This window comes from Rhineura floridana, chromosome 9, assembly GCF_030035675.1.
Source record: "Rhineura floridana isolate rRhiFlo1 chromosome 9, rRhiFlo1.hap2, whole genome shotgun sequence".
Taxonomy (NCBI): Eukaryota; Metazoa; Chordata; class Lepidosauria; order Squamata; family Rhineuridae; genus Rhineura; species Rhineura floridana.
In genome coordinates, this window is record NC_084488.1 from 63,941,266 (window position 1) to 63,967,704 (window position 26,439).

The window sequence follows — 26,439 nt, forward strand, 5'->3', positions numbered from 1 at the left end:
AAAGAGAGGAGAAAGAAGTAATTCTACACACCTGGTAACCAGTTGTGTATGTGTATATATACACACAATCAGAACAAGTGATCAATATTTAATCATTTGTTCAATACACATTAACTTATTTTTCAGCTTAACATGTGGAAAGATGCAGTAATGGCCACCAGCTTGGACGGCTTTAAAAGAAGATTAGACAAATTCATGGAGGACAGGGCTATCAATGGCTACTAGCCATGATGGCTGTGCTCTGCCACCCTAGTCAGAGGCAGCATGCTTCTGAAAACCAGTTGCCGGAAGCCTCAGGAGGCGAGAGTGTTCTTGCACTCGGGTCCTGCTTGCGGGCTTCCCCCAGGCACCTGGTTGGCCACTGTGAGAACAGGATGCTGGACTAGATGGGCCACTGGCCTGATCCAGCAGGCTCTTCTTATGTTCTTATGTTCTTAAATGATACGCACACACACACATATAGAAACAAACACACACACACATACAATAGATTGTAAAAGGAGTCCTGTAGCTTGTTTCATTTTATAGCCTCATTTTAAAGCATCTGGTACAATTATGGAAAGAACCAAAGTTCTGTTGTTACTGAGGACTAACAGAAATAGGGCTTTTTATTTCTGAAATATTGTAGTATCATTGAACTAAGACACTGGATTGCAATTTTGTCAAAGCAATTTTTGTATTGTGCAATTTTTATCAAAGCAAACATAATAAATAAAAATGTTACTTTCTAAAGGTGATGTTTCAAATTAATTGGGATACTTTTTAGTTTGATGATGGCAAGGGAAAACTTTTCACTAGTCAAAAAGCTTAAATAGCAAAACAATGGGCAAATCCAGCTCCTTGGCAGCTCCACTGCAATTCTTGGAAGATAAATATGTACTTCTGTTAAGGACCAAAGATAATAACTACTGGTTGCAGAGTACAGGGATGCTGCCAAAAACAACCACCATGTGTTGAGTTCCCACCGCCCTGTAACTATTTATTTATTTATCACATGTATATCACACCTGTTTTCTATGATGGATATCAAGGCAGAATACATACATATGCAGTTTCTCATCCAGGCATTGATCAGAGACAAATCTGTTTAGCTTCACTGTGGTTGTTACATCATGTACTTAAGGCCATGTCCTTGAATCTACTTTGATTTACTCTTATCCTGATGCCATTACAATGGCCTGGTTCACATGTTACACTAATGTTTCCCCATTCCTGCTTTGAGTCATTGGCTGCTATGTGCTCTGACATAGCAGTATCAGATATGGAGTAAGTTACACTTTATTTGACATGGTGAGTGGGAAAGAAGTCAACCCAAGGCTGCCATTTTGGCGGCAATCCTTTCTTCTTCAGAACATGCATTTCTGTCCTTGTTCTTGTATGCTGGGAGAGTACAAGAGATCCAGAATTACATTTGTACCCAATGTGTCTTCTGATGCTAATTAGAATCACTCCCTCATTTCCTTTGGTTTCACTTGGAGGTGCTTACCACATTCGATCAGAACTGTCATTATTAGGGTCACAATTATTTACCTAATATTAACAAATCATGAAAATAAAACTATGAACCTTACTATAATTATGCTATGTATAGACCAGCCTTCTACATTCTTGAACCTCCAGATGTTGCGCTATAAATCCAATTATCCTCAGTAATCATGGCAATGGTCAGAGAATATAGGAATTGTACTTCAGCGATATCTGGGGACCCAAAGATGGGAAGCCTGATAATAGACTTTTATGCTGAAGAGCAAGATAATTTTTCCTACACCACTTATCTAAGGCCTTTAAAAGATACAAATATAAAATAAATGGCTTGGCTTGGCTTTGGTACTAGAGCCAGTTGAATAGAACTGATTTACAGAATGAATACTTGATAATTTAATATGTTTTTAAACCTTTCCTGTTTTAACAAAAGTTGTTTTTAAAGCTTTTAAAAATGTTTTTAAAGAAGTTATCTTTTAATATATTTTAAAGTCTGTTTTTATGATGTTTTAAAGTGTTTTAGTGCTTTTGTTTGCCACCCTGGGCTCCTACTGGGAGGAAGGGTGGGATATAAACCCAATAATAAATAAAAATAAAATAAATGTCAATGTGTTTCAATTTATTAATCACTTTCTAGCTTTTAGACTGCAGTCCTGCATACAACAGGTGTTTAAGAATCCCAATGGGATTTAAGCAGCCTAACTATGCACATGATACCAAGGACAAGAAAGGACAGACCATATTTATTTCTGCATTTCAACATGATGATTTGTTAAATTAAATTTCATTTCACCATTCAGAAAACTAAAGTGCTTATACTAAGATGGCCAAATAGAAAGTACTTTAATATTAAATGGAACTTGTTTTGAACACAGTATATGATGAATTATGTCTTATGCTTACATTTTATGCTATTGATACTACTTAATATCAGCCTAAATGTAAATTGCTTCTCATTTTATACAAGCAATTCTGGTTAAAGGCCTTTTCTCCCTTTTTTATCTCCTTTGGTGTAATGCCAAGTCTATAGGTAGAGGTACTTAAATTGGATGTTTGACTTTTTCTTATTACCTGTAAAATATTGGATTTTGTTGCAAGTATATGATGCAAGCAGAAGAAGCCAGTGCAAGCAAAGAAAAATGGAGTCCATACGGAGGGTTTTGTATTGTAGTAGCTGGCCTCTGTTTAGTATCACAGAGCAGAATGAAGTTTTACTGTTTCTCATGAAAATAGCTTCTAGAGTACTAAAAAGATTACCTCATTCTTAATACGAGTGCCAAGCCCCACTGTGCACACACAGGCTTGATTTTAAAGATGAAAAAAAAAAAACAGAATTGTAGAATAACGTTTTCAGGTGACAGTTATGGTTCTATTGCCTGTAATTAGCACCTCTTAACATGCAATCCTGCCTATGTCTTTTCCAGGCTGTTGAAGCTCAAATCCGAAGTTTTGGACAGACTCCTTCCCAACTACTCATAGAGCCACATCCTCCAAGAAGCTCTGCCATGCAGGTGGTAAGTTAGGTGCCAGGTTAATTATCAATTGCTTACACATACACACCTCCCAGTACAGATAATTTTAAGTGATCTAAAATGTTCTTTCTCTGTTGACTTAAATGAGCACATTATGAAGTATAGAGTAGAGAGTTCATGTTGAGAATGAAATCCATTAAAATACACACTCCTTACACTGCAATCCTGGTCCACTGGATTGTACCCTTCTTAGTTTTTCCCCTACAACCCTATCTTTTATTCAGTGGATTTGTCTCTAATAACATTCACATTTCAACAACTGAAACTATTAAAAGAGGGTTGTTCAAATTTTGAGCAGGTTTCAGAGACACTGAGTCCAATCAGTACATCAAAGTCGATAGGTACTTTACCATTAGGCAATAACTAATGTTGCATGAGCAGAGGAAGAAGACTTCACAAGCAGCAGCCCATTTTGCAAGTAGGCTGATACCACTGGATGTCACTCATTGTCTTCATTTGGATGTGACATTCACCTAAGGTGTGGGTTTTGTGAAGTGTCAGGTATCTTTGTTTGCACACTGAGTGTTTTTAAAATATCCAAGTGGCATTCAGTTATATCATAGTATCTCTGGTTTTCTGTATAGGGTCTTGCTGCTCCGTGCTAAATGCTAAAATATGTAAAAATTCACAAATTAACAATTTTTCTATGCTAAGGTTACCCTGATCATCCATAAGGACCTTGAAAACCTATCAATAATATTCATCCCTAGTGATGAGTTGTACTTACGGAAAGTGAAGGAAAGGCAGAGAGATGGGCTAAAGCAGAGAGAGAGTAGGGATGTCTTTTGAGGTTTTGGTGGGAAGCAAAAGAACCAAAAGGCACATGACACATCACCGAAGCTGAATCTTAGTTCCTGCTAGTTACCTTATCAGTTGCTTGAATTCGAGGTTGCTCACATTGCATTGTTATGCAGATACACAATTGTATTACAAGTAATATGTAAAGTGAAAATAGTATCTTGAGAATCGAGAAGTTGATCCTAGGATTAGTATCCAAATTCTTACAATTAATTTAGTTTTTTAATTTCAAAGGTAAAGACTGATTCACACATTCCATTTCTAAAGTTATATCCAGACTATGCAGATCTCTTAGGGATGAGGAGGGCAGATGTGTGTGTATGGGATAGTGGTGAGATAGTTGTTACTAAGTTACACTTCACAGCTTTTTCAGGTAAGCAGATGTGCAATTAATTCTACATCTGCAAATGTCTTCAGAAATGTAAAATGTGCAGTCAGTCCTGCACTGAAATTCACATTTGTACTCTTACAACTGTTGTTGTTTATTTCTTAACCAATAGAATTTAAGCAAAGATGCAGTTGTTGTTTTTCCTAGACAGAAATACATTATATTTCCAGATGCATTGGTGCAGTGGCTTTTTCTACAACAAAATCAAATGTTTGCCACCATAATGATTGGGATAATCACTAAAAGTTTCATTGTGTGTGTATGTGTGTGTCGAGTATGTATGAAGAAGAATTAAAGGTACCATGGGCTGTGTTAAGTGCACACGCCATAATATGCACCAGGTGTAGTAATTAGCAGTCACATGAAGGCTGCTTATTTGTCTGGTTTGGCTGCTGTTGCTGTATCCTCTTGTGTTTTCACACCATCAGATAACTGGATTTAATTGAGGCCACATCAGATGAGACATTACTGACACCTTTAATTGAATGAGCATCCAGGGAGGATTAACTCATAATATTGATTGGCTTTTAGCCACTTGCTCAAAAGGGTGTCTGGGTAGCTTATTAGTTGTTTTTATTTACACCTTTATACAAAGACTGTAAATAGGATTTCATAGTGCAATATGTTTTTCTAAGTACTCTTAATAACTTTTTTAAAAGGAGTGATAATAAAAATGCAAATGCACTTAATTTTTTATTAGTTCTATATAAAATATGTTAAATGTGCACTCTTGTATACACATTTACATATGTGTGTATGTATTATAATATTCCTGATGATAAAGAGGCAAAAGTCATTATCAGTGTATTCAAATTTCATGAAGATACTAATTAATTGTTAAGAAATAGTTTCTTAGACATATTCGCAGGTAATATTAATGGACAGTGAAGTAAAAACTCCACATAAATATGAACTTCTCTCAGCAAACTAAACATTAAAACCAAGCTCACTGACAATCCAGTCTGGAGATTTACATAACCATTACACAATTGCTGTCTCAACAAAACTTCACAAAATATGAAGGATGCTTTTGTCATATTCCATATTATTATACATATTATACTTGATAATGCTGTGTGAACATGAAAGCAAAAATTCCCTTTAATATCAGAATTTCTTTATATTAATCCTGTTATCTGATATAAATATTATATTTGCTAGTCTACTTGCTTTATGCCTTCAACTGTTCTGTTGTACTGGCATCCAGGTTGCAAAATTTAAATTATATTCTCTGAAAACATATTTAGAAAGGTGTGCATGTTATTGGCTTAGATCAAAACTAAGTTGTTTAGACTAATAGGTTATATTGAAAAAACTAGTCATGACTTATCCTATTTGTTTCAATGAGAAATAAGTGGAGCCAATTTAGCTTTCATCCAACCCATTACATCCATCTTTAATTTATTCTCCTTTCAACTCGAAAGGTTTAGGCTGGGATCATAATTTTCCATGAGTAGAATTTTGTTTAGAGATGTGAAAGCCTGGAAAAAAATAGGAAAAATGTGTGTGTGGGGGGAGGACTGGTTTTTTTTCTGATTTTTTCCAGGGAGGGAACATAAAAAATTAGGGGAGGGGCAAGGAAAAACTTTTTTTCCTCAATTTTGCCAGTTTCCCCAAAATGTTCCATTTTTTCTGGGCCTTCGCATCTGTAATTTTGCTTATGGGATACTCCTGCTGGTAGAAGGCAGAGCAGACAATTTTCACCAAATCCTCTTTCCTCCTCCGGTTTCCTCTGCCCCCTACAAATCTCCTCTAGGAGGTGGCACTAGGGTCTGCTGGGGAAATGGGGAACTGGCAAAACCCGTTCCCCTTCATTCCACCAGCAAGAGCCTCTGTTGGATTAGTATCCAAGCTATAATATTTGCAATATAATGGGATGGTATACAAAAGAACATGCTTAACACATTTTTACTATTATTTGGGGAGGGAACATGGAAGTAATTCATATTGCTATTCCCAGTGCCTTTTTGGTAAAAAAGAAAAGAGGTGCCAGTACTCATATCTTGATAAAGTGCCATGGGTGCCAGCACATAATACTTGCCATGGGCAGCAAAAAACAGTTGATGGTTCTCTGTACTAGTGAGTACCATCACAGAAAAAGCACTGGCTATTCCTAAATTAATTCCAAGGGTATAAAACACATAGTATGTCCCCATACTGCATATTTTGTTTTGTGTTTTTTCTCTCTCTCTCTATGACTTTCCTGGGATTTTATTCTTTGGTGCAGCTTTTAAAATTCTCTGCTTGATTTTATTTATTTCTTTATTGGGGTTTACTTTTCTTAAAGCACTACCTCTGATGATGTGAAAGCTAAACTGTTTGCAAGACACAGGCCACTGGAAACATTTTAAGGGAGCTAATGGTGGCCTGCTACACATGCTGGCTTAATTTTTTTCTTGCTCTGAATGTAAGTAAGAAAAAACATCCAGGTGTTTAATAAAATGATGGTTTCCATACGCCTGTCAAAAATTACTGCATCAGCATTCATTTGCATTGGCTATTGCTTGTTTTAATTGGGTCTTCCTTCTTTTGTCCTGTCCTTTCCTTTTCCTCCTCTGTCTTTCCTTTTTCCCATGTGGTTGGGGTCTTGTTGTGCCCACTCAACAGTATCTCCTCCTGCAGAGTCCATTGATGTTCACAGACCAAGCTCAGCAAGATGTCATCATGGTCCTAAAATTTCCATCCAACTCCCCTGTTACACATGTGGCAGCCAACAACCAGCCTGGTTTGGCAAATCCTGCTGTGATTACTGTCACTGCTAATCGACTGTTTGCTGTGAATAAGTGGCACAACCTTCCTGGTATGTATGCAAATACTAGCAAATAAAGATATAAATGGCAAGTTGGGGTGTGTTGATGTTTTGTGTGAAGGTGTGGGCATATTGTTTTGTTGGCAGCGGTGTAATGAATTGCATGTACCCAGAGGTCCAGTCCAACCTGAGAGATCGCCCAAGAGAAGAGACCAACACACACTAGCCTTTAGTCTTAAGAGTCTTTTACTGACATTAACGGTAATACAGATGAGAATACTTTCCTAACACTACTAACACCCCCCACACCAAGCGGTTTCGGTTTCAAGGCTTTATAGACAACAGAAGCTCTGTGTCAGCTGCACATCTGTCCTTGAGCTTTCTGAACGCCTTAACCCTTTCCTTGGCTTTCCTTGCTGTCTTTGTGGAAAACCAGACCACTAGACTTTCCAGCAGCCTACAGTTCCCACCTTTTCCATAATGACATCATTTATCCACAGTTTACAGTTAGGTTTCACAATTTACAGTCATTTCTTTGTGTCAGTACATACCAAGCCCTATAACCATCCTGTTGTATTTCTCCTCACATATTGGCTTGGTCATGACATCTGCCAACATGTCATTCGTGTTGCAGTAAACCAATGTGATAAACCCTTGCTGTATGCATTCTCTTATGTGGTGGTATCTCACACTGATGTGCTTCGTGCGCTTGGTGTTTGCTTCTGACGTTGCCAACCCAATGCATGCCTAATTGTCTTCATACACCTGTATCGGCTTTTCGACTTCTATACACAGTTCCCGTGTCAGGTGTTCAAACCATTGTAGGCACGCGGTAGACAAACTAACATATTCAGCCTCTGCACTGGATATGGCTACTACCGCTTGCCTTCTGCTACACCAGTCGATTACAGACCCGTGTAGAAGTATCACAATGCCAGTGGTGGACTTACGGCTCGTTAGTTCACCCACATGGTCTGCATCCACATAACATTCCATGCGACCCTTTCCTTGTCCAGACATAACTTGCCCCTTCTTGCTGGTGCCCTTGAGGTATCGGAGCACCTCTTAATGCCTTGCCAGTCATGTTCTGTTGGTGTTTCTACCTTTCTGCTTAATATACTAATTGCATTGCAAATGTCAGGGTGTGTTACCTTCACCAGGTATTGTAACTTGCCTATAATGCGTCTGTATAGATCCGGATTTGTACACAACGTCTCGTTAGTGTCCTGCTGAAACGAGACAGTCATGGGTGTACTCACTGGTTTACACTCTGACATGCCACACATATCTAGCAGCTGCTTTATTTTCTCCTCTTGTCTCAACATAAAGCTACCATCTTCGCTGCGTATAGTGTCAGTTCCTAGATAATGGGTCACTGGCCCCAAACACTTCGTATCCACATGTTGTTTAAGGCTGTTATGGAAGCATATCTCATCCTTTTCGTCATGGAATATATACAAGATATCATCCACGTACACGGAATAATACGTGGTTTTAGCCCCACTGGTCTTCACATATACACATGCATCCGCAACGCATCTTCTAAACCCCATAGACTTTAGGACTTCGTCCAACTTCGTGTTCCAACATCGTGCACTCTGACGAAGACCATATAGAGATTTGTGCAACCTGCAGACTAGCCCTGGTTTGGTTACAAACCCTGGAGGCTGCTCCATATATATCTCCTCCTGTAGGTCTCCGTGCAAAAAAGCAGTACCTATATCGTAATGATATACTTTCATGTTTTTCACTGCAGCTATTTTAAGCAGTAGTCTTATGGATTCATGCTTAACGACTGGGGCAAAGACATTGTCATAGTCGGTACCATACTGCTGCGTAAACCCTTTGGCTACTAAGCGCGCTCTGTATCTTAGCACATCCCCTGTGCTAGTCCTTTTCCTTTTAAATACCCACTTGCATCCAATAGCTTTCTTTCCCGTGGGAAGACTCTCCAAAGTCCATGTACCATTTTTGTCCATGGCATTTAGCTCCATGCATGGCTGCCTGCCATTTGGCCTGCTCAGTCTCAGACAACTGCCTGATGTCATTCACACTGTAGGGATCCTCCTGTGTCACATCAGTTGCTGTTAAAGCGGCGGTGAATGCCAGAGACGGTTTTGTCACCAGGCACGTCTTTGTTACACGTTCTGGGCTTTTGCGATTATCCCTTTGTGTTGTCACCTTGCCCTCCGCCCCTTGAACATACCTAACAAAACCCAGTTTGATACGATACAGCGCGTTCTTGATATATCCTCGTAAACAGAGTTTGTTCCCTTTCTTAATCTCACATGTCCCTTTTCTAAACATTACTTCATACCCCATTGCGTTTAGTTTTGTAACAGACATGATATTGCTCTCTAAGCCTGGTACATATAATATGTCAGTCATTACAGTATTGAGGACATTTAACTTCACAGTTCCCCTCCCCAGTACCTGTCTGTGCGTGCCATCTGCAAGCACAACATCCTCTTGCGTGGGAAGTGTAGTTTTGAACATTTCTATGTCCTTAATCATACTGTGGGTAGCTCCGGAGTCTACAACCCATTCAGTACAGTCTCTGTCCATTTGTCTCGAACCTGACACTTTTACGACTTGTACTTTCGGAGGCTTCCTCCCTTGTTCCCTTCGCTTCGCTGCACAGTCTCTTTGTAGATGATTACGTGAGCCACAGAAGTAGCAAGCCTTTAGTCCGAAAGACCTTGCTTCTGTGTCTTTGAGGTTTGGCTTTCTGCTGTCTCTCTGCTCCTTCCTCTCCCTTCCTCCTGCTTCTTGTCGTCTCTCCCATTCCTGGAGCAGCTTTCTGGATACGTACTCTACAATCAGGCCCATGTCTGGCATTGCTTCTAACGAGCTGACGACTGGGTCCCAGGAAGGATTCAGTGAAGAGAGAATGATATAGACCTGTTGCAACTGCGTGTGTACCACGTTCCTCTCCTGCAGTTCTGCAAACAGCTTCTTGATTTCCAGTAGGTGAGCAGACATCATCCCATCATCAGACAGCTTCATCTGGTAGAGTTTTCTTGCTAAGTGTATCCTGCTGCTGGCTGTCTTTCTCACATGAATTACGTTCAAGGCAGTCCATATAAGTCTCGCTGTCTGTTTATCTTGAATATGCAGCAACTGGGCATCATCCACCGCCAGGATGATAAACGCTCTCGCCCTCTCGTCCATCCAAATCCATGGAGCTGGTTGCGGTGCTGCCGGTGGGTCGTCCTCGATTACTTGCCATAAATCTTCCTTGGTTAGGAAAGCTTGCATTCTCAAGCGCCAACTGGAATAGTTTCTTTCGGTGAGCCGTTCCAAAGGCATCCCGGCTGATAGTGAGACCGCCATACCCGTAGCCACGTCTCCTTCACGCCTCGGGAACACTATTCCATCGTCCAACAGGCTTCAAACACTCTGCTGTGTTGAGCCTCTAGGCTGGGTGTCTGTGCCTCTAAACTGGGCCCATAACCCTTGTTGGCAGCGGTGTAATGAACTGCGTGAACCCAGAGGTCCAGTCCAACCCGAGAGATTGCCCAAGAGAAGAGACCAACACACACTAGCCTTTAGTCTTAAGAGTCTTTTAATGACATTAACGGTAATACAGATGAGAATACTTTTCTAACACTACTAACACCCCCCACACCAAGCGGTTTCGGTTTCAAGGCTTTATAGACAACAGAAGCTCTCTGCCAGCTGCACATCTGTCCTTGAGCTTTCTGAACGCCTTAACCCTTTCCTTGGCTTTCCTTGCTGTCTTTGTGGAAAATCAGACCACTAGACTTTCCAGCAGCCTACATGTTTCTCTATAATGAGCTGGATCTTAAGAACCACAAGTGGAGTTCCATTAGGAGAATGGAACTTTCCATCCTTCTCACTGTACCTCTAAAAAAGAAAACCACTCCTGAGAGTTTGTAAAGTATGTGGTCTGGGTGCTGCATCTGAAGGGAATTGACAAAAAATGAGAATACCCCCTCCCCCATGTGAGTAAAGTTTTGGCCCATTTTTCTTGGCAGATTCACTCCAGGTTGTTCAGGTTGGTTGGACATCACTTGTGGACCACAATTTTCAAAGAGTGCCACAGAGTCTCAATTGGATTGAGATCAGAACTTTGACTGGGCCACTGTAGGACATTCACCATTTTGTTCTTGAGCCACTCCAGTGTTGCTTTGGCCTTGTGCCTGGGATCATATTCCTGCTGAAAAGTGAATTTCCTCCCAAGCTTCAGATTTTTAGTGGACTGAAGCAGGTTCTCTTGCAGTATTTCCCTGTATTGTGCTCCATCGATTCTTCCTTCCATTTTAACAAGACGCCCAGTCCCTGCTGATGAGAAGCATCCCCACAGCATGATACTGCCCCCACCATACTTCACTGTAGGGATGGTGTATTTTGAGGCATGGGCAGTGCCACACCTAGGGCTTTGAGTTTTGGCCAAAAAGCTCCATCGTGGTCTCATCTGACCACAAAACCTTTTCCCACATCACAGCTGGGGCACTCTCATGCTTTCTGGCAAACTCCAGGTGTGCTTTCAGATGGTACTTTTTGAGTCACGGCTTCTTTCTTGCCACCTTCCCATACAGGCCAGTGTTGTGCAGAGCTCTTGATACGGTTGACTGGTGCGCCATTACTCTACTCCCAGCCACTGAACTCTGTAGCTCCTTCAAAGGGATTGTTGGCTTTTCTGTGGCTTCTCTCACAAGTCTCCTTGTTTGAGCACTGAGTTTTGACGGACAGCCTTTTCTTGGCAGTGCTTGGATGGTGTGATGCAGCTTTCACTTCCTGATTATTATTGTAAACCACCCAGAGAGCTTTGGCTATGGGGCAGTATATAAATACAATAAATAAATACAATAAATAAATAAATTATTAATCCAACAGTGCTCACTGGGATATCCAAACACTTATATATTATTTTGTACCCTTTGCCTAATCTATGCATTTATATTACATTTTCTCCTGTTGCTGGTCAAACCCATCAGCTTGGGTTATAGCTCCACCTTGTGGTCGCAGGCAGGAAAGACAAATTGAGGGAAGTAGGTCGCTTCCAGCATTCCTCAGTTCGCTTTCCTGCCACATCAAAGTGGTTGCATTCTGCCTTTGCTCCCATTTTCCCTCAGGTTTCTTCTTATTATTATTATTGTCTCTTCCTAAAGCCTTTCTCCCGCTATACTGTTCTAGTGACTGCTTTTCCTTTAAAGAAAGTTCTCTGTCTTTCCCATCCTTTTCCTTTCTCTGCTTACTATTACTATCTTAGCCTTTTTGATGGTAGTGGAGGGAGAACAAAATAATTGTATCTCCCCTTCACAAACAATAAATTCTTTCTGCCTGTGTCTACCACACCTTCGTGTCAGGCCCGTGTGTTGCACTCCAGTTGCCTCCTTTATCTCAGCCAGGACCATTGTAATGGCATCCAGTGGTCATTTATGAGAGGCATCTACAGCTCCCACACTCCCTGCATCCCGCAAGGCCAAGCAGAAGCACAGACATTTGGAGCCCCCCCACAACCAAAATGAAGCCCTGGGGGCAAAAAAGCCATCTGCTTCAGGCCATGAATAGCAAGTATTTTCTCATGCCTCACAGCTGCAAAGCAAAGAAAGGGAGGGGTGCCTTTCCCACTGCCATAGTGATATAGGGGATCAAGTTTAGCAGCAGTGGGCTCCATCTTCTCATACCTTGGGAGAGGAAGAGCTTCTGGGCTTTCTGGAGTCTCCCACATTAGTTCAACAGACTTGTCCAGCCCTATCTGAAGTCAGACAGTCTCCATCCCATAGCCAGGGCTCTGATGATGCTGGCCAAGACTTCCTCCTTAGTGCCAACATACTGAGGCAAATTAAATAAGCTTTAATGGGGGAATCGTCTGCAGAATTAAGGGCCATCCCTCCCTCTTCTGCAGCTTGTGAACCACAGCACAATGTGCCTCATGGTTCTGCAGACCTTGGTGTGCCTTCCTCATTGCATGCCGGGCCTCCTAGATAGTTGCTGGCGCACTCTAATTGCTCTAACCATAGGCAAACCCATACTTCCACAGATCATGCCTCTACCTCTAATTCTCCTAATTCCTTTGGTTTGGATAGGGATACATCCAGGGTTACCTCCCTCAATTACCAAGTTACCCTTTCTATGAATGCAGATCCCCTTTTTGTAGATCCCAGGTCAGAGGGAGGGAATGTAGTGAGGGCTTCATGGGGGAAGAACACATGCCCCATTGCGTGTTCCATGACTCATATTTTGCTCCACTGCTGCACAGAGTACTGACCACTCTAGAACTTAATTCTCCTCCTACTGACCTCCTCCAGCCCAGTCTAAAGGAAAGGTGGTGCTACCTGAACCTTACTCCTCGGGCAACTATATTCCAGTACCTAACTACTTTAAGGCTATTACTATAGCTAAATGGGATATCCCCCTTTCAATATAAAAAAGCTGTTTCTTTAGCTAATAAGCTTTATAATTTGGACTCCGAGTTTACAGACTTACTTAAAACTCCAGCCATTGACCACCCTGTTTCAGCTCTTGTGGCCAAAAATGTCCTTCCAAAGAATGGGGATGCTCAGCTCAAAGATCCTAATGAGACATACTTGGATTGTTCCATATATGGAGCACATGAAGCCAAAGATTTGACCATGCTTACATCCTGTGCTGCGTCTGTCTTCAGTTGTGCAGCTTTAATTTGGCTTGATGATTTAACTGAAAATCCCAACCAGGATCCCGATTGCTTATGCAAGACCCTGCTGAAAATTTATAGTGCTGCTGCCTATGTAGCAGATAAAACTCTTGATGCCACCCAGTTTGCAGCTCGGTTCCTTGTAGCAGATGTGGTGACCAGGAGGACCTCATGGCTGAAGCATTGGAACGTATACACCACCTCAAGAGTTAACCTTTCCACTGCTTCTTATATAGGAAGAAAGCACTTCAGTGAAGAGGCACTGAAAGATGTTCTGGTGGAATCATGGGATAGAGGAAAGATTTTGGTCTCCTTGCACAGAGATGATAGGCATTTTCCTTGGAAGTACTCTCCATACCAGTTGAATAATTCCTTTCATGGCTTCTGTCCACCATCAAGATATAAGGATACCAAACCATGCAGAGGCAACTGGAACAGCCCCTGCTTCTCTCCATGCTTTTAACAAAATTCCAAGCCTTCCACCTCCACTAAGGGTGGACAGAATCAGCAATCACAATGACTCCACAGTCCCAGAAGTTAGGGGGCAGACTACAGCACTTTTTCCCAGCTTGGGAGTCTTCAACCACCAACAAATGGGTTCTGAACACCATCCTTCAGGGCTACAGACTGGATTTCTGTGCCTGGCCACTCTCCTGATTTATTCCTGCTCCAGTTTTCAACTCTCAGGAGAAGAGGGACATCATTCATTTGCTATCCATGGCGGCCATTGAGCTGGTGCCTCCAGAGGAGTCCTCCTTCAGCATCTACTCAATATTCTTAGTGGTCCCAAAAAAGGACCAAAATGCCTGGAGGGCTGTCTTTGGCCTCAGATTCCTGAACCAATGGGTCATGTACAGGAGGTTCAGGATGGAAACATTGGCCTCCATCAGAAAGGCTACACATCCTCAAGACTTCCTCACATCAATAGGCCTGAGGGAGGCTTATCTTCATGTACCCATTTATCTAGCGCATCAGAAGTTTTTCCGTTTTTTCTACAATGGCCAACACTTTCAGTTTTGGGCCCTTCCCTTCGGGTTGGCATCAGCCCTGAAGGTATTTACAAAGATCACGGTTGCCCTGGTGGCACATCGCCACCTCCAGGGCATCCATGTTTACCCTTACCTGGACGATTTACTAATTTGCTCTCCAGACAGACAGAGCTCTTTGAGATCTACAAATTACGCTAGATTGTCTGCAAGACCATGACTTCCTAGTGAATTTTCAAAATAGTCACTTATATCCACCTCAAACTCTGACTCATCTGGGGGCCTATCTGGACACCACCGAGGGCACAATTTTGCTGTCTCATGACAGAATTCAAAGCATCAGAGTGGTGTCCTGACTCCTATTACACTCCAAACATGCAGATCTCATGTTTCTGGCAAGGGTGTTGGGCCTCCTGGTATCAGCCTCACAAGTGATTCCATGGGACAAGCACTATTCTCAAAAGTTACAGTGGGCTCTCCTACCCTTTCAGGATGCCATTGCTGCTAAGTGACATGTCCAGATTCCTATTTCCCAAGACCTCCAGAGAGCAATGACCTAGTACCAACCTCCAACATCTACAGAAAGGCTATCCTTTCAGAGATCTGAAATGGGTTTCCATCATCACAGATGCCAGTCTCCTAGGGTGGGATGCCCATTGTCAAGGCCAGTTCATCCAAGGTCACTGGTCTCCAACTGAAAGAAGGAAGAATATCAACTTTCTCGAGCTCAAGGCAGCATGTCTTGCCCTGCAGTTCTTCATACCTCAACTATGAACTGGAGCAATGAAAGGTATAAAGAATGTAAAGAGAAATTGGTGCCGTTTTTTGAAGAAAGTTGGCTTCAATCCCAGAAAAGATATTCACTTCATGCCCTGCTCTGGACTGACTGGAGCAAACCTCAAGGAGCAATCGGACTTCTGTCCTTGATATATTGGGCTACCATTTATTCCATATCTGGATAACTTGCCAAACTTCAACAGATCAGTTGATGGACCAATCAGGCTGCCAATTGTTGATAAATATAAGGATATGGGCACGGTAGTTCTGGGAAAACTGGAATTGGGCTCTATTTGCAAAGGACAGCAGCTTGTGATGATGCCAAAGAAGGAACGCCTCCACTCTCATCAGGGGCGCTGTCGAAGAAGATAGTCTACAAATGGTTCACTCCTTGTTCCCCCAACAAAAGCAGCTAGACTGGAGAGGACTAGGTCAAGAGCCTTTTCTGTAGTGGCTCCTTTGCTATGGAATGCCTTGTCAACTGACCTCCGCCAGGCACCCTCCTTGCTGTGTTTGCGATGGGCCTTGAAGACTTGGCTCTTTACCCAGGCTGGGGAGGGGACTTAGGTCATTAGTCTGCAGTTCTAGGGGTAGTTTTAATCTTTTGCTTATGTTTTTATGGATTGTATTTGTATTTTATTGTACGTCGCCTAGAGTGGCAGGATAATCCCCACCAGATGGGCGACTAACAAATTTAATAAATAAATAAAATAAAATAAACTCCACCTCTCCCATGTTCTTATCAGAACCAACAACAATACCGTGAAAGCACACGTCAACAAGGAGGGGTAATGAGGTTGGTAGAGTTACAGGTGGAGACTTGCCTCCTCCTGAACTGGGCAGAACACCATCTATCTTCCCTACCTGCCAAATACATCAGCGGCTCCTCAAACATCCAAGCTGACTGGTTGAGTCGCAAAATGATAGACCCAGGAGAATGGATGCTGAACCACACAGTATTTCATCAAATAAGATCTCACCTAGGGCGACCCATAGTGGACCTCTTTGCCTCTCAGGAGAATCATGAACTCAAAAGGTTCTTCTCCAGGTTTCACTCTCCCAACGCGGAAGCAATGGATGCCCTATCGACTCCTTGGCCTCCAGGGCTGCTATATGCTTTCCCTCCAATCCCAATTCTTTCTTGAGTGCTTCACAAGATCAAGGAGCAAAAAAGGCCATAGTGATTCTTGTGGCACCATTCTGGCCTTGGCACCCTTAGATATTGGACATTCTGGACATGACAGTGTCACCTCTGTGAAGGCTGCCACAATGTTCAGACCTGATATCACAAGGCCCTCTACATCATCTGGATCCCAGTTGGCTCCAGCTGACAGGCTGGTTCTTGAACAGAGACGTCTAACAACACTTGGCCTCAATGCAGATGTGATCAGCACCAACTTAGCATCCAGGCATTCTTCCACAATCCACATTTAGTCATCTACATGGAAGACCTTCACATCCTGGTGCTCTTCCAAAGATTTTTCCACATACAACCCAAAATTTCTACTGTTCTAGACTTTCTCCAGGCTGGACTTGCAAAGAGCCTCTGGCCAACACCCTGAAGAGGCAGGCTGCAACTATATCCTCTCTAGCTTCCTTGTCCACAGTATCTCCCATATCACATCACCTTCTATTGAAGAGATGCCTTGGGGGGGATGACCCATAAATTCTCTGCTACAGTGCATCGATACCTATCTTAGGATCTCCAGAAGGTGCTCAGGGCCTTACAGAAACCACCCTTTGAGCCTCACAGTAAGGTTTCCCTTAAACTTCTGTTGCTGAAAGTCCTTTTTCTTGTAGCGATAACATCTGCCTGTAGATTTCAGAATTAAATGCTCTATCAGTGGCTAAGCACCTCTGTATATTTCATTCAGACAGTGATCCTCCATACGGACCCCTCTTTCCTCCCTAAAGTACTTACTAGATTCCATAGAGAATGAGTTAATTCTTCCCACTTTTTCCACTAATCCGTCCCATCCCCTTGAAAGAGTGTGGCATTCACTTGATGTTAGGAGGGCCCTCAAAGTATACATTGCTAGAACAAAAGCCCTTAGACAAATGGACTCTCTCCTTATTTATTTATTTATTTATTTATTAAATTTATATACCGCCCGACTAGCAATAGCTCTCTGGGCGGTGAACATAAAATAGCATAAAAATACAATGAATAACAAAATAATACTAAAATACAATCAACAATCCAATACAATAAACATTTTTAAAATTAAATCAGTGTAACTTAAAATGCTTCAGAGAATAGGAAGGTTTTGACCTGGCGCCGGAAGGACAGCAGAGTCGGCGCCAGGCGTACTTCCTCAGGGAGACTGTTCCATAGTTTGGGGGCCACCACTGAGAAGGCCCTAGATCTTGTCATCACCCTCCAGGCCTCCCTGTGAGTTGGAACCCGGAGGAGGGCCTTCGTAGCAGAACGTAGTGCACGGGCCGGTTCATATCGGAAGAGGCATTCCGCAAGGTATCGTGGTCCCGCACCGTATAAGGCTTTATAGGTTAATACCAACACTTTGAATCTAGCCCGGAAACATATTGGCAACCAGTGCAAGCTGGCCAGAACAGGTGTTATATGCTCGGACCGCTTGGTCCTTGTCAGCAATCTGGCCGCCGCATTTTGCACTAGTTGTAGCTTCCGAACTGTCTTCAAAGGTAGCCCTACGTAAAGCGCATTACAGTAATCCAAACGTGAGGTTACCAGAGCATGTACCACTGATGTAAGGTCCTCTTTACTCAAATAGGGACGTAGCTGGGCTACCAACCGAAGTTGGTAAAACGCATTCCTAACCACCGAGGCTACTTGAGCCTCAAGTGAGAGGGAAGAGTCTAAAAAGACTCCCAGACTACGAACCCGGTCCTTTAGGGGGAGTGTAACCCCGTCCAGGACAGGGTATATATCCAGCATCCGATCAGAGAACCCGTCCACCAACAGCATCTCAGTCTTGTCTGGATTGAGCTTCAGTTTGTTAACTCTCATCCAGTCCATTGTTGAGGCCAGGCAACGGTTCAGCAAATCGACAGCCTCACCTGAAGAAGATGAAAAGGAGAAGTAGAGCTGCGTGTCATCAGCATACTGATGACAACGCACTCCAAAACTCCTGATGACCTCTCCCAACGGCTTCATGTAGATATTAAAAAGCAGGGGGGACAAAACTGACCCCTGCGGGACCCCATATTGGAGAGCCCGCGGTGTCGAGCAATGTTCCCCAAGCACTACCTTCTGGAGACGACCCGCCAAGTAGGAGCGGAACCACTGCCAAGCAGTACTTCCAACTCCCAACTCCGCGAGCCTCTCCAGAAGGATACCATGGTTGATGGTATCAAAAGCCGCTGAGAGATCAAGGAGAATCAACAGAGTTACACTCCCTCTGTCTCTTTCCTGACATAGGTCATCGTACAGGGCGACCAAGGCTGTCTCAGTGCCAAAACCGGGCCTAAAACCCGATTGAAATGGATCTAGATAATCAGTTTCATCCAGTAGCGCCTGGAGCTGGCCAGCAACCACCCGTTCCAAGACCTTGCCCAGGAATGGAACATTCGCCACTGGCCTGTAGCTGTTAAAATTGTCTGGGTCCAAGGAAGGCTTTTTCAGGAGTGGTCTCACCACTGCCTCTTTCAGACAGCCCGGGACCACTCCCTCTCGTAAAGAGGCATTTATCACTTATCCTTATCTTCTTCCACTTGGCCTCCTTCAGGTCACCTCTCCTACACTCTCAAGGTGGATTAGGGCATGTATAACACTCACCGGTGAGTCACAGAAATTGCCAGCCCCAACTAGAATTACCACCCATTTTATGAGAGCTGCTGCCACCTCTGCAGCACTGTCAGCCAATGCTCCTTTGGAGGAGATCTGGAGAGCGGCCACTTGGGCATTGCCCAGCTCATTCACCAAACACTATAAAATTGACATGTACACTTCAGCAGAGGTGGCCTTCGGTCAAAGGGTTCTACAGCAGGTTCTATCTGCTTGATGAACAGAGTTTTACATATGGCCCTTCCTACATGGAAAGCTTTAGAACATCCCAAGCTGATGAGTTTCACCAGCAACACGAGAAAAAAATGATTGCTTCCCTACCTGAAAGGTAGGTCTCTGTTGCTGGACAGAAACTCATCAGCCCCACCCTTGTGGCTTACCTTCCCTGTTTGCCTGTTTATCTGGGGTTCTCATGTAATCCTAAATTAAGGGAAGTAGGTTTTTGCCCTCCACTATTGCATGGTTGTTTATTCCTTTGACCTATTTGAGCTTGGCGAGGCTGCAAACTGAGGAATGCTGGGAGTGATGTACTTTCCTCAACTTGTCTTTCCTGCCTACAACCACAAGGTGGAGCTATAAGTCAAGCTGATGAGTTTCTGTCCAGCAACACAGAACTACCCTTAAGGTAGGGAACCAATGGTTCTATCTCTCACTTCTGTAGATGCTCTTTGGTCTTCATTCAGATCCACAGCCTGACCAATGAGCCTTCAACAGTGGGGTTTTTATCCTGAAAATGTGATAGCAACTTTAATGGTTCACAGGTGGAGGCCAATGGTAAGGTAATTGTGTCCATGATAGGGCAATTTCTTTCATCTGTGTAGATCAGGAGCTTCCACAGCACAGGGGTTGAATATGCAAGCAACGTGTTTCAGTTTTGTATGTTTCTAACAAACATTTCCCAACATAAAACCAATGTCACTTTACAATAATTGATTTTGAGTTTCAATGTTTCAAAATAAAATATCATACAGAATGAAATTACAATTTGTAATTCAGTAATATGAGAGCATTGGTCAGGGGTCTGATTACTTTGCAAGGCACTGTATCTTGTTCGGTGCTTGTTAAAAAATTCCTACCATAATTGTGGTACTAAATAAAAATTACTATTATAACAAATGCAAGGACAATTAGCATACTAACATGACTCTTTACATGTGCAACTAAAATTGTACACCTAGTTCATTTTGGTAACTTGTCAGCTTAGGCACTTGACTACCCATTACTTCCATATAGGCTAGAAACTTATATTGTGTCATCATTTATTGAACCAGGTCTTCTGAATTCCATAACAACTGTGTAATTGTTGTAGCAATGCCGGTTTATAATAAGCATATGCTTTGCAAAGTACATGTGAAAATGTGAGATATTGCACATATGATTTTTATTATGTTAGTTTCCATTTCCGGGAGCTTTCATTGATATTTTGAAGTGGAGCTCTTGAGAAAAAAAATGTGTTTAGCATCAGCAAAACACAAACGTTTCAGTTATGAAAAAATGTTCCTACATTTGCATGATACTCTGAAGTTCAGAAATGTTTCTTGAAGTTCTTATTCATGTATGCAGCTTTCACATGATGGACAAGCTATTTAATAATGTGTGATCTAAAAATCCATTTCTTTGTCATAAAATAATAAAAAGTCCTTTTAAAAAATTCTTTGTGCTGTACTGTTCAAAGTATTTTTTTTTAAATGGAAGAAATAATATTTGCCACAGTCAGCAGATGGTTGTCACATTTTGTTTTCAGTGCTCTTTACCACTTAATTTTGTTTTGTTGCAACATGAGAGGCTGCTGGTCAAGCATCTGCTATAGCTTATGGTCCGGAGCTGGAGCCTCTGATGATGGTACACATTGAGAATAGCAATAATCTAAAATAAATGTAATAAGCAGTCCTTGAAAGCACCTGGATTTTTTGTTAATGGTGTTCAATAAATAGAAGAACAGTGAAACAATGGCGTATAGTGTTTGATTTATAGGATTTTCCATGGTTTAAATGCCTGAAAATAACACAGTTTTTAAATCTTCTCTCGTGCATTCTAGCTCATCAAAGTGCCGTACAGGACCAGCCATACCAGCTGCCAGTGGAAATCGATCCTCTCATAGGTCTGTCACTTCCTTCTCTCTTTGCGATTCATTAAGCTCTGTATGGTGGCCCTGAAGTGTAGATTACGGTTGTTTTTCACTTGCTGGTTGCTGGGAATGGAATTTTCCTGATAAACCATTTGCATGCAAATTGGAATGCAATGAGCTGTGGCTATGCTGGTATTTCATCAACTCCCCCTCATTGGTTTGCCTAATTTGAACAGGCCTAGGACGTGTGTCAGTGAAAATTAATATGGATGCTGTAATAATGTGTGATTGAGAATGCGCATGAAGTACTGTCAGGATAATATTGGGTCTTTTCATCACTCAGACTTGTTGATGAGCAAGAGCGAGGCATGTTATGATGAATTGGTGCACCAGTAATGTGATGGCGCTCTTTTGCTGAGGAAATTTTCATAATAACAGTGGGATTCTTAACAGCACTGTGTTGTGAAAAATAAAGCTGAGGTGCCAGAATTTCATCATTAAGGGAGATCAATCCTTTCTTCCCAGGCCTGCTGTTCAGGCTGACGGAATTAATGTGTAGTTGCAGAGCAGTTCCAAAGGTGAAATATATTGCTCAGCCATTTTTAGTGTTCAGGTATCAGCATTCGTTTTTCTAGGGTATGGCAGACTTCAGGATCACAATCAGGGAAGCAGGAAGATTGTTTCTTACTTAGATGAATCATTATAATCCATTTTATTTGCAAGTGGCTTGTTATGGTAGCGATGCTTATTGCCAAGAAGAAATATGGGCTTGTTTGTTTGTAAACCTTCTGAAAGGCATTGCTTAGCAAATTGCAAATATATTTTTTCTTCTTCTTACATTATTAAACTTTACAATAGCACAAAAATACTTTCATAATCATCTCAAAATTGATCTACAACTCAGTTTCTCAAAGCAACCTCTTTAGTTTAACCTAAGCTCTTTAGTTCTTGAGTGTGGATGAAGCATACACTTACTTTTAAAGACCAGAGCCATTGCCACAAAATATTTTGTCTGATTGTTTCAGGTTAGTCAGTTAGTCACAGTGTATATGAATCTCAATATAACTAGTATGACAGAGTATAATTTCATTGACATCATTGATTTTTATTATATGCATATATTAATATTGATACATGTGTCACAACTGGTGATGTATAATAACTACATAAAAATTGTTGCAAGACACACTATAGCTCAGTTCACTCCTAGTGTTAAGCCAAACCATGGCTTAGCACAAACACAAAAGTATGCAAGCTCCTGGAAAAGAGATTGCATCCACTTTTCCGCCTTGGTTACAGCTCGTGGTTTGTCTATAGCGAGAGAATCCATGAGCCCAGGTTTGGACAACATGCTAAGGCAAACTATGGCTTAGCTCCCAGCAGCACAGCAAAATATGGGCTAGAGGCAGACAAAAACAACCATGATCTCCTCTCCAGGAGCCCTCATGTTTGCACTAAGTCATAGTTTGCTTTATTATAAATGTGAACCTGGTCTATTTAGCTGGGTAGTTAATACAGATTATCATGATTATTGAATGTAACTCTTGGCAACATTACAGAGTTTGGATGTATACATGCCTTGCCATCTGTCTTTCAATGCATATGTGCAAATGCACATCTGCAGGTGCCCTTTCAAGTGGTTTCCCATTAACTCTATTAGCTAACCTGAATGCAGTATTGTATGCAACTATCTCTGGATCAAGTGATACTCTTTTAGAAGAATTTTGAAATTATGCCTACAAATATTTGTTAGAATGTTTATAGACTGCCTTTCATTGTGAAATAGCAAGGCAGTTTACAAGGTTAAATTAATACGTAACTACCACCACCCACTCATATTCAGGAATTCCAGTAGAGCCAGTACTAAAAAGCAGGGCTCAGGAACGTCCTCACAAGCACTATCACCATAGATGCCTATCATATTTCTAGGGGAAAGTTATTCCATAGCATGTGAGCCACTGTGGAGAAGGTTCTTCCTTGAGTCACCACCAGACAAATCTCCATTGCGAGTGGTACAAAGTCCTTCAATGATGATCTTCATTGAACAAGCTGGATTTTACAGAAGGTGTTGTTTCAGATTTCCTAAGCTCTTGGGAACCTCACAAGTCAGCAACGCAAGCTTAAACTCAGCTTGGTAGTAAATAGGCAGCCAGTGCAATACCTTTAGTACAGGTGTAATATGTACATGGTAGAATGCACCATTAAGCATTCTAGCTGCCACATTTTGCACTAGCTGCAGCTTCCAATTAGACCATAAGGACTGCTCAGCATAGAGAGTGCATTGCAATAATTCAGTCTAGAGGTTACTAGTATATAGGCCACTGTGGTCAAGCTGTTTCCATCCAGGAAAGGTTATAGTTGGCACATCAAATGAAGCTCATAAAAGGTGTTTTGAGCCTCCAATGATAAAGATGAATCAAGGATTCTCCCCAAGCTTTGAACCTGCTCTTCAAAAGGAAGTGCAGCTCAATTTCAAATAGGTAGATTGTCCAGCTTTCAGATCTGAGAACCACTCACTCGCATGACTTCTGCTTTACAAGGATTCAGTTTCTTCTTATTGCCTCTCATCCAGTCCACCACTGTGTCCTGGTGTAACATTGGACTCAGATGTAATAGAGCAATTGAACTAGCAGTCATCAGCATACTGATGACACTGCATTCACAAAATGTTTTTAGGACTATCACACCCTGATTGTATATCTGTAAAATGCAAGCTAAGGTCCTTCTTATAATACAGTTTTCAATGCTGTTCTGAATATTTTAAATTCTTATAAAATTCTTCAGTTGATTTTAGGCATCAGATGCATATTCTACTAGGTGTATATTATTCTACTAGGTGTATATTGTTACTAGAGGCTTCATATAACTGTCCTCTTTAAAATTACAGGAACCATGTATTGTATTTGCTATATAATTTAAAGTGACAGTAACTGTGTAGTTTCAACATTCTTATTTAAAGCAAGTGCAACAAGGTAAAGTGAACAAATCTAGTTTCTTAAGTAGCCATACCTATAGAAATCATCATCTGTTTATATTACTAACTTTTTCAAAATAAAATATATTCTACTATAATCACATGAGCACTATATGGTGGTATATATATTTTAGGACCCACCCTAACAGTTTTTAACTATTTTTAATTATGTGTTTGGAATTGTTGTAACCCACCCTTTGACTGAAGGGCGGGTTGTGGCTGTTGTTGTTGTTGATGATGATAATAATATATTCCATAGGAAAGGGCACAAATTTCTGTATACAACCGATGTCACTGAAGTTATGCTGAACTTATTGATTGATTCCTGGAATACTTCTGATTATAACCATTGGTATATCAAGGCTGATAATTTTACTAATATGTATCTGCTAGAGTTATAACTCTTCTGGCTTATTATGCTAGATGAGCATGCATTATAAATACCCTTGAAAATATCACTGGTGGTATTGTATATGAAAGTAGAGCCTTACAGAATGTACTAGAATGCATTAGTTGCTAGTTCGTTTCTGGGCCCAATTCAATGTGCTCACACTAGTTTTTAAAACACTAAACAACTTAGGTCCCAAATATCTGAAAGACCATCTCCTTCCTTATAGACCCCCTTGAGTGATGAGATCAGCAGAGGGGCCCTTTTGGTTGTTCCACCACCCTCAGAAGCTCGGGAGGGTGGCCCAAGAGGGGGCATTCTAAGTTGTAGAACTCCCTCCCTACCGAGGTCCATCAGCAACTTCATTGTAAAGTTTTAGAAGAATGCTTTGACACTTGAGACATATATTCTTAGGACCTACCCTATTTTGTGATTTTAGATTGCTTTTGATTTTTTTAATGCTGTATTTTAAAATTGTTGTAACCCGCCCTAGGAACTTTGGGTGAAGAGTGGTTAATAAAGAGTGGTGGTGGTGGTGATGATGATAATGATAATACTTGACATAACATGCAAATTGTAGCAAAACAATGGGGAAGAAATGAAGGGATCAGGGTAGGGGGCAAAAGTAAGAAGCACATTTGTGTGCATCAGTTTGACAAGAAATTAAAACTCAGTTTGCAAATGTGCTAAGTAATTATTTTCTCTTTTGTCTCCTCTCCACCCCATCCCTCTCTAGCCAGCAATACCAATATGCACAAGAGGCAAATTACTGATCTCCTAGATCAAAGTATTCAGGTTCATTCCCAGTGTTTTGTCATCACTTCTGATAATCGCTATATCCTGGTCTGTGGTTTTTGGGACAAAGGTTTCCGGGTATACTCTACTGATTCAGGTATATCATCTATTTCAGTGAAATAGATTTTAAAAAATGGAGAAGGATTTGCTGACTATTTTTGTTTTCTTTTGCAACTCAAAATCTTAAGTTTTATTTTTAACCTCTTTTAAAATGGAAGAATATAGATCATGAGCCCTCCAAATTCTTTGCTTAAGGGAAGTATTGGCACTTCTACAAACACTGTATCTCTTTATTATATTCACTTGCTAGGGAATAGTGAAGCTTCCTATATACCTCTTTTTTATCTTCTGTCTCCAATTATAAAATCAAATGTAGCTTCTGTTTCCCAAAGCCTACCTCAACCCCCCACCCCAAATGTTCCTTTCCATATTGCAACTTTTGGCCTCTTTAAAATAAATAAATACACCTTTTTCCTGGTGCTTTTTCTACCATCCCTGTATTGCTAGTTTTCATCGGTTCATGGTATGGCAATTATGTGAACAGGAGTGAACATCAGTCCTTTATGTCAGAATAGATTCAGGGTGTATCCATGACAATGTGCTTTGGTAGACACATGCTTTTCATGGATGAATGGATCTCTGAGGATATGAGTTTGAAGCAAGGGATACTGCCCTCTGCAACTTCTATCTTGTTTACTGTCTCTCATTTCTGCTATCACTCCATACTCACATTTGTAGAAAAACATTTTTTAGAAATAAAGCTGAATATTAAAAGAATAGGTTGTGGTGAGTTTTTGAAACAGAAATAAAAACCTTTTAAAATAGATAAATCAATCTAAAGAGTCATTTAAAAGAATGAATGTTTTGTGGAACATACAGAAAAAATGCATACTTAAAAATCATGCTAAAATACTTCAGGAAGAGTAGAAGAATCATAAGCTGCATTTGCATGTCATGGTAAGCTGTAAACCACGGCTTATCATGTGTGAGCATATTGTGCCGACTGGTTCCCATGCAACACTGGGGAAAGAACAAACCCCCTGACTTAGCACTATATCTGAACCAGGGATTGCCATTTGTTTTGTTCTCAAAAACC

The 26,439-nt window shown here is 41.4% G+C and overlaps 1 protein-coding gene across 4 annotated transcripts in view; it reads left to right on the forward strand.

Annotated features, from left to right (window-relative positions):
• LRBA (LPS responsive beige-like anchor protein) overlaps positions 1-26,439 on the forward strand; it is a 654,576-nt gene that overhangs the window by 586,426 nt on the left and 41,711 nt on the right. For 3 of the 4 annotated variants that reach the window (XM_061584671.1, XM_061584673.1, XM_061584672.1), the window contains exons 49-52: positions 2,907-2,996; positions 6,808-7,000; positions 21,157-21,219; positions 25,285-25,440. In XM_061584671.1, coding sequence (XP_061440655.1) covers positions 2,907-2,996; positions 6,808-7,000; positions 21,157-21,219; positions 25,285-25,440 — 502 coding nt within the window. The remainder of the gene's footprint in view (positions 1-2,906; positions 2,997-6,807; positions 7,001-21,156; positions 21,220-25,284; positions 25,441-26,439) is intronic. The other variant, XM_061584674.1, reaches the window with a different exon arrangement.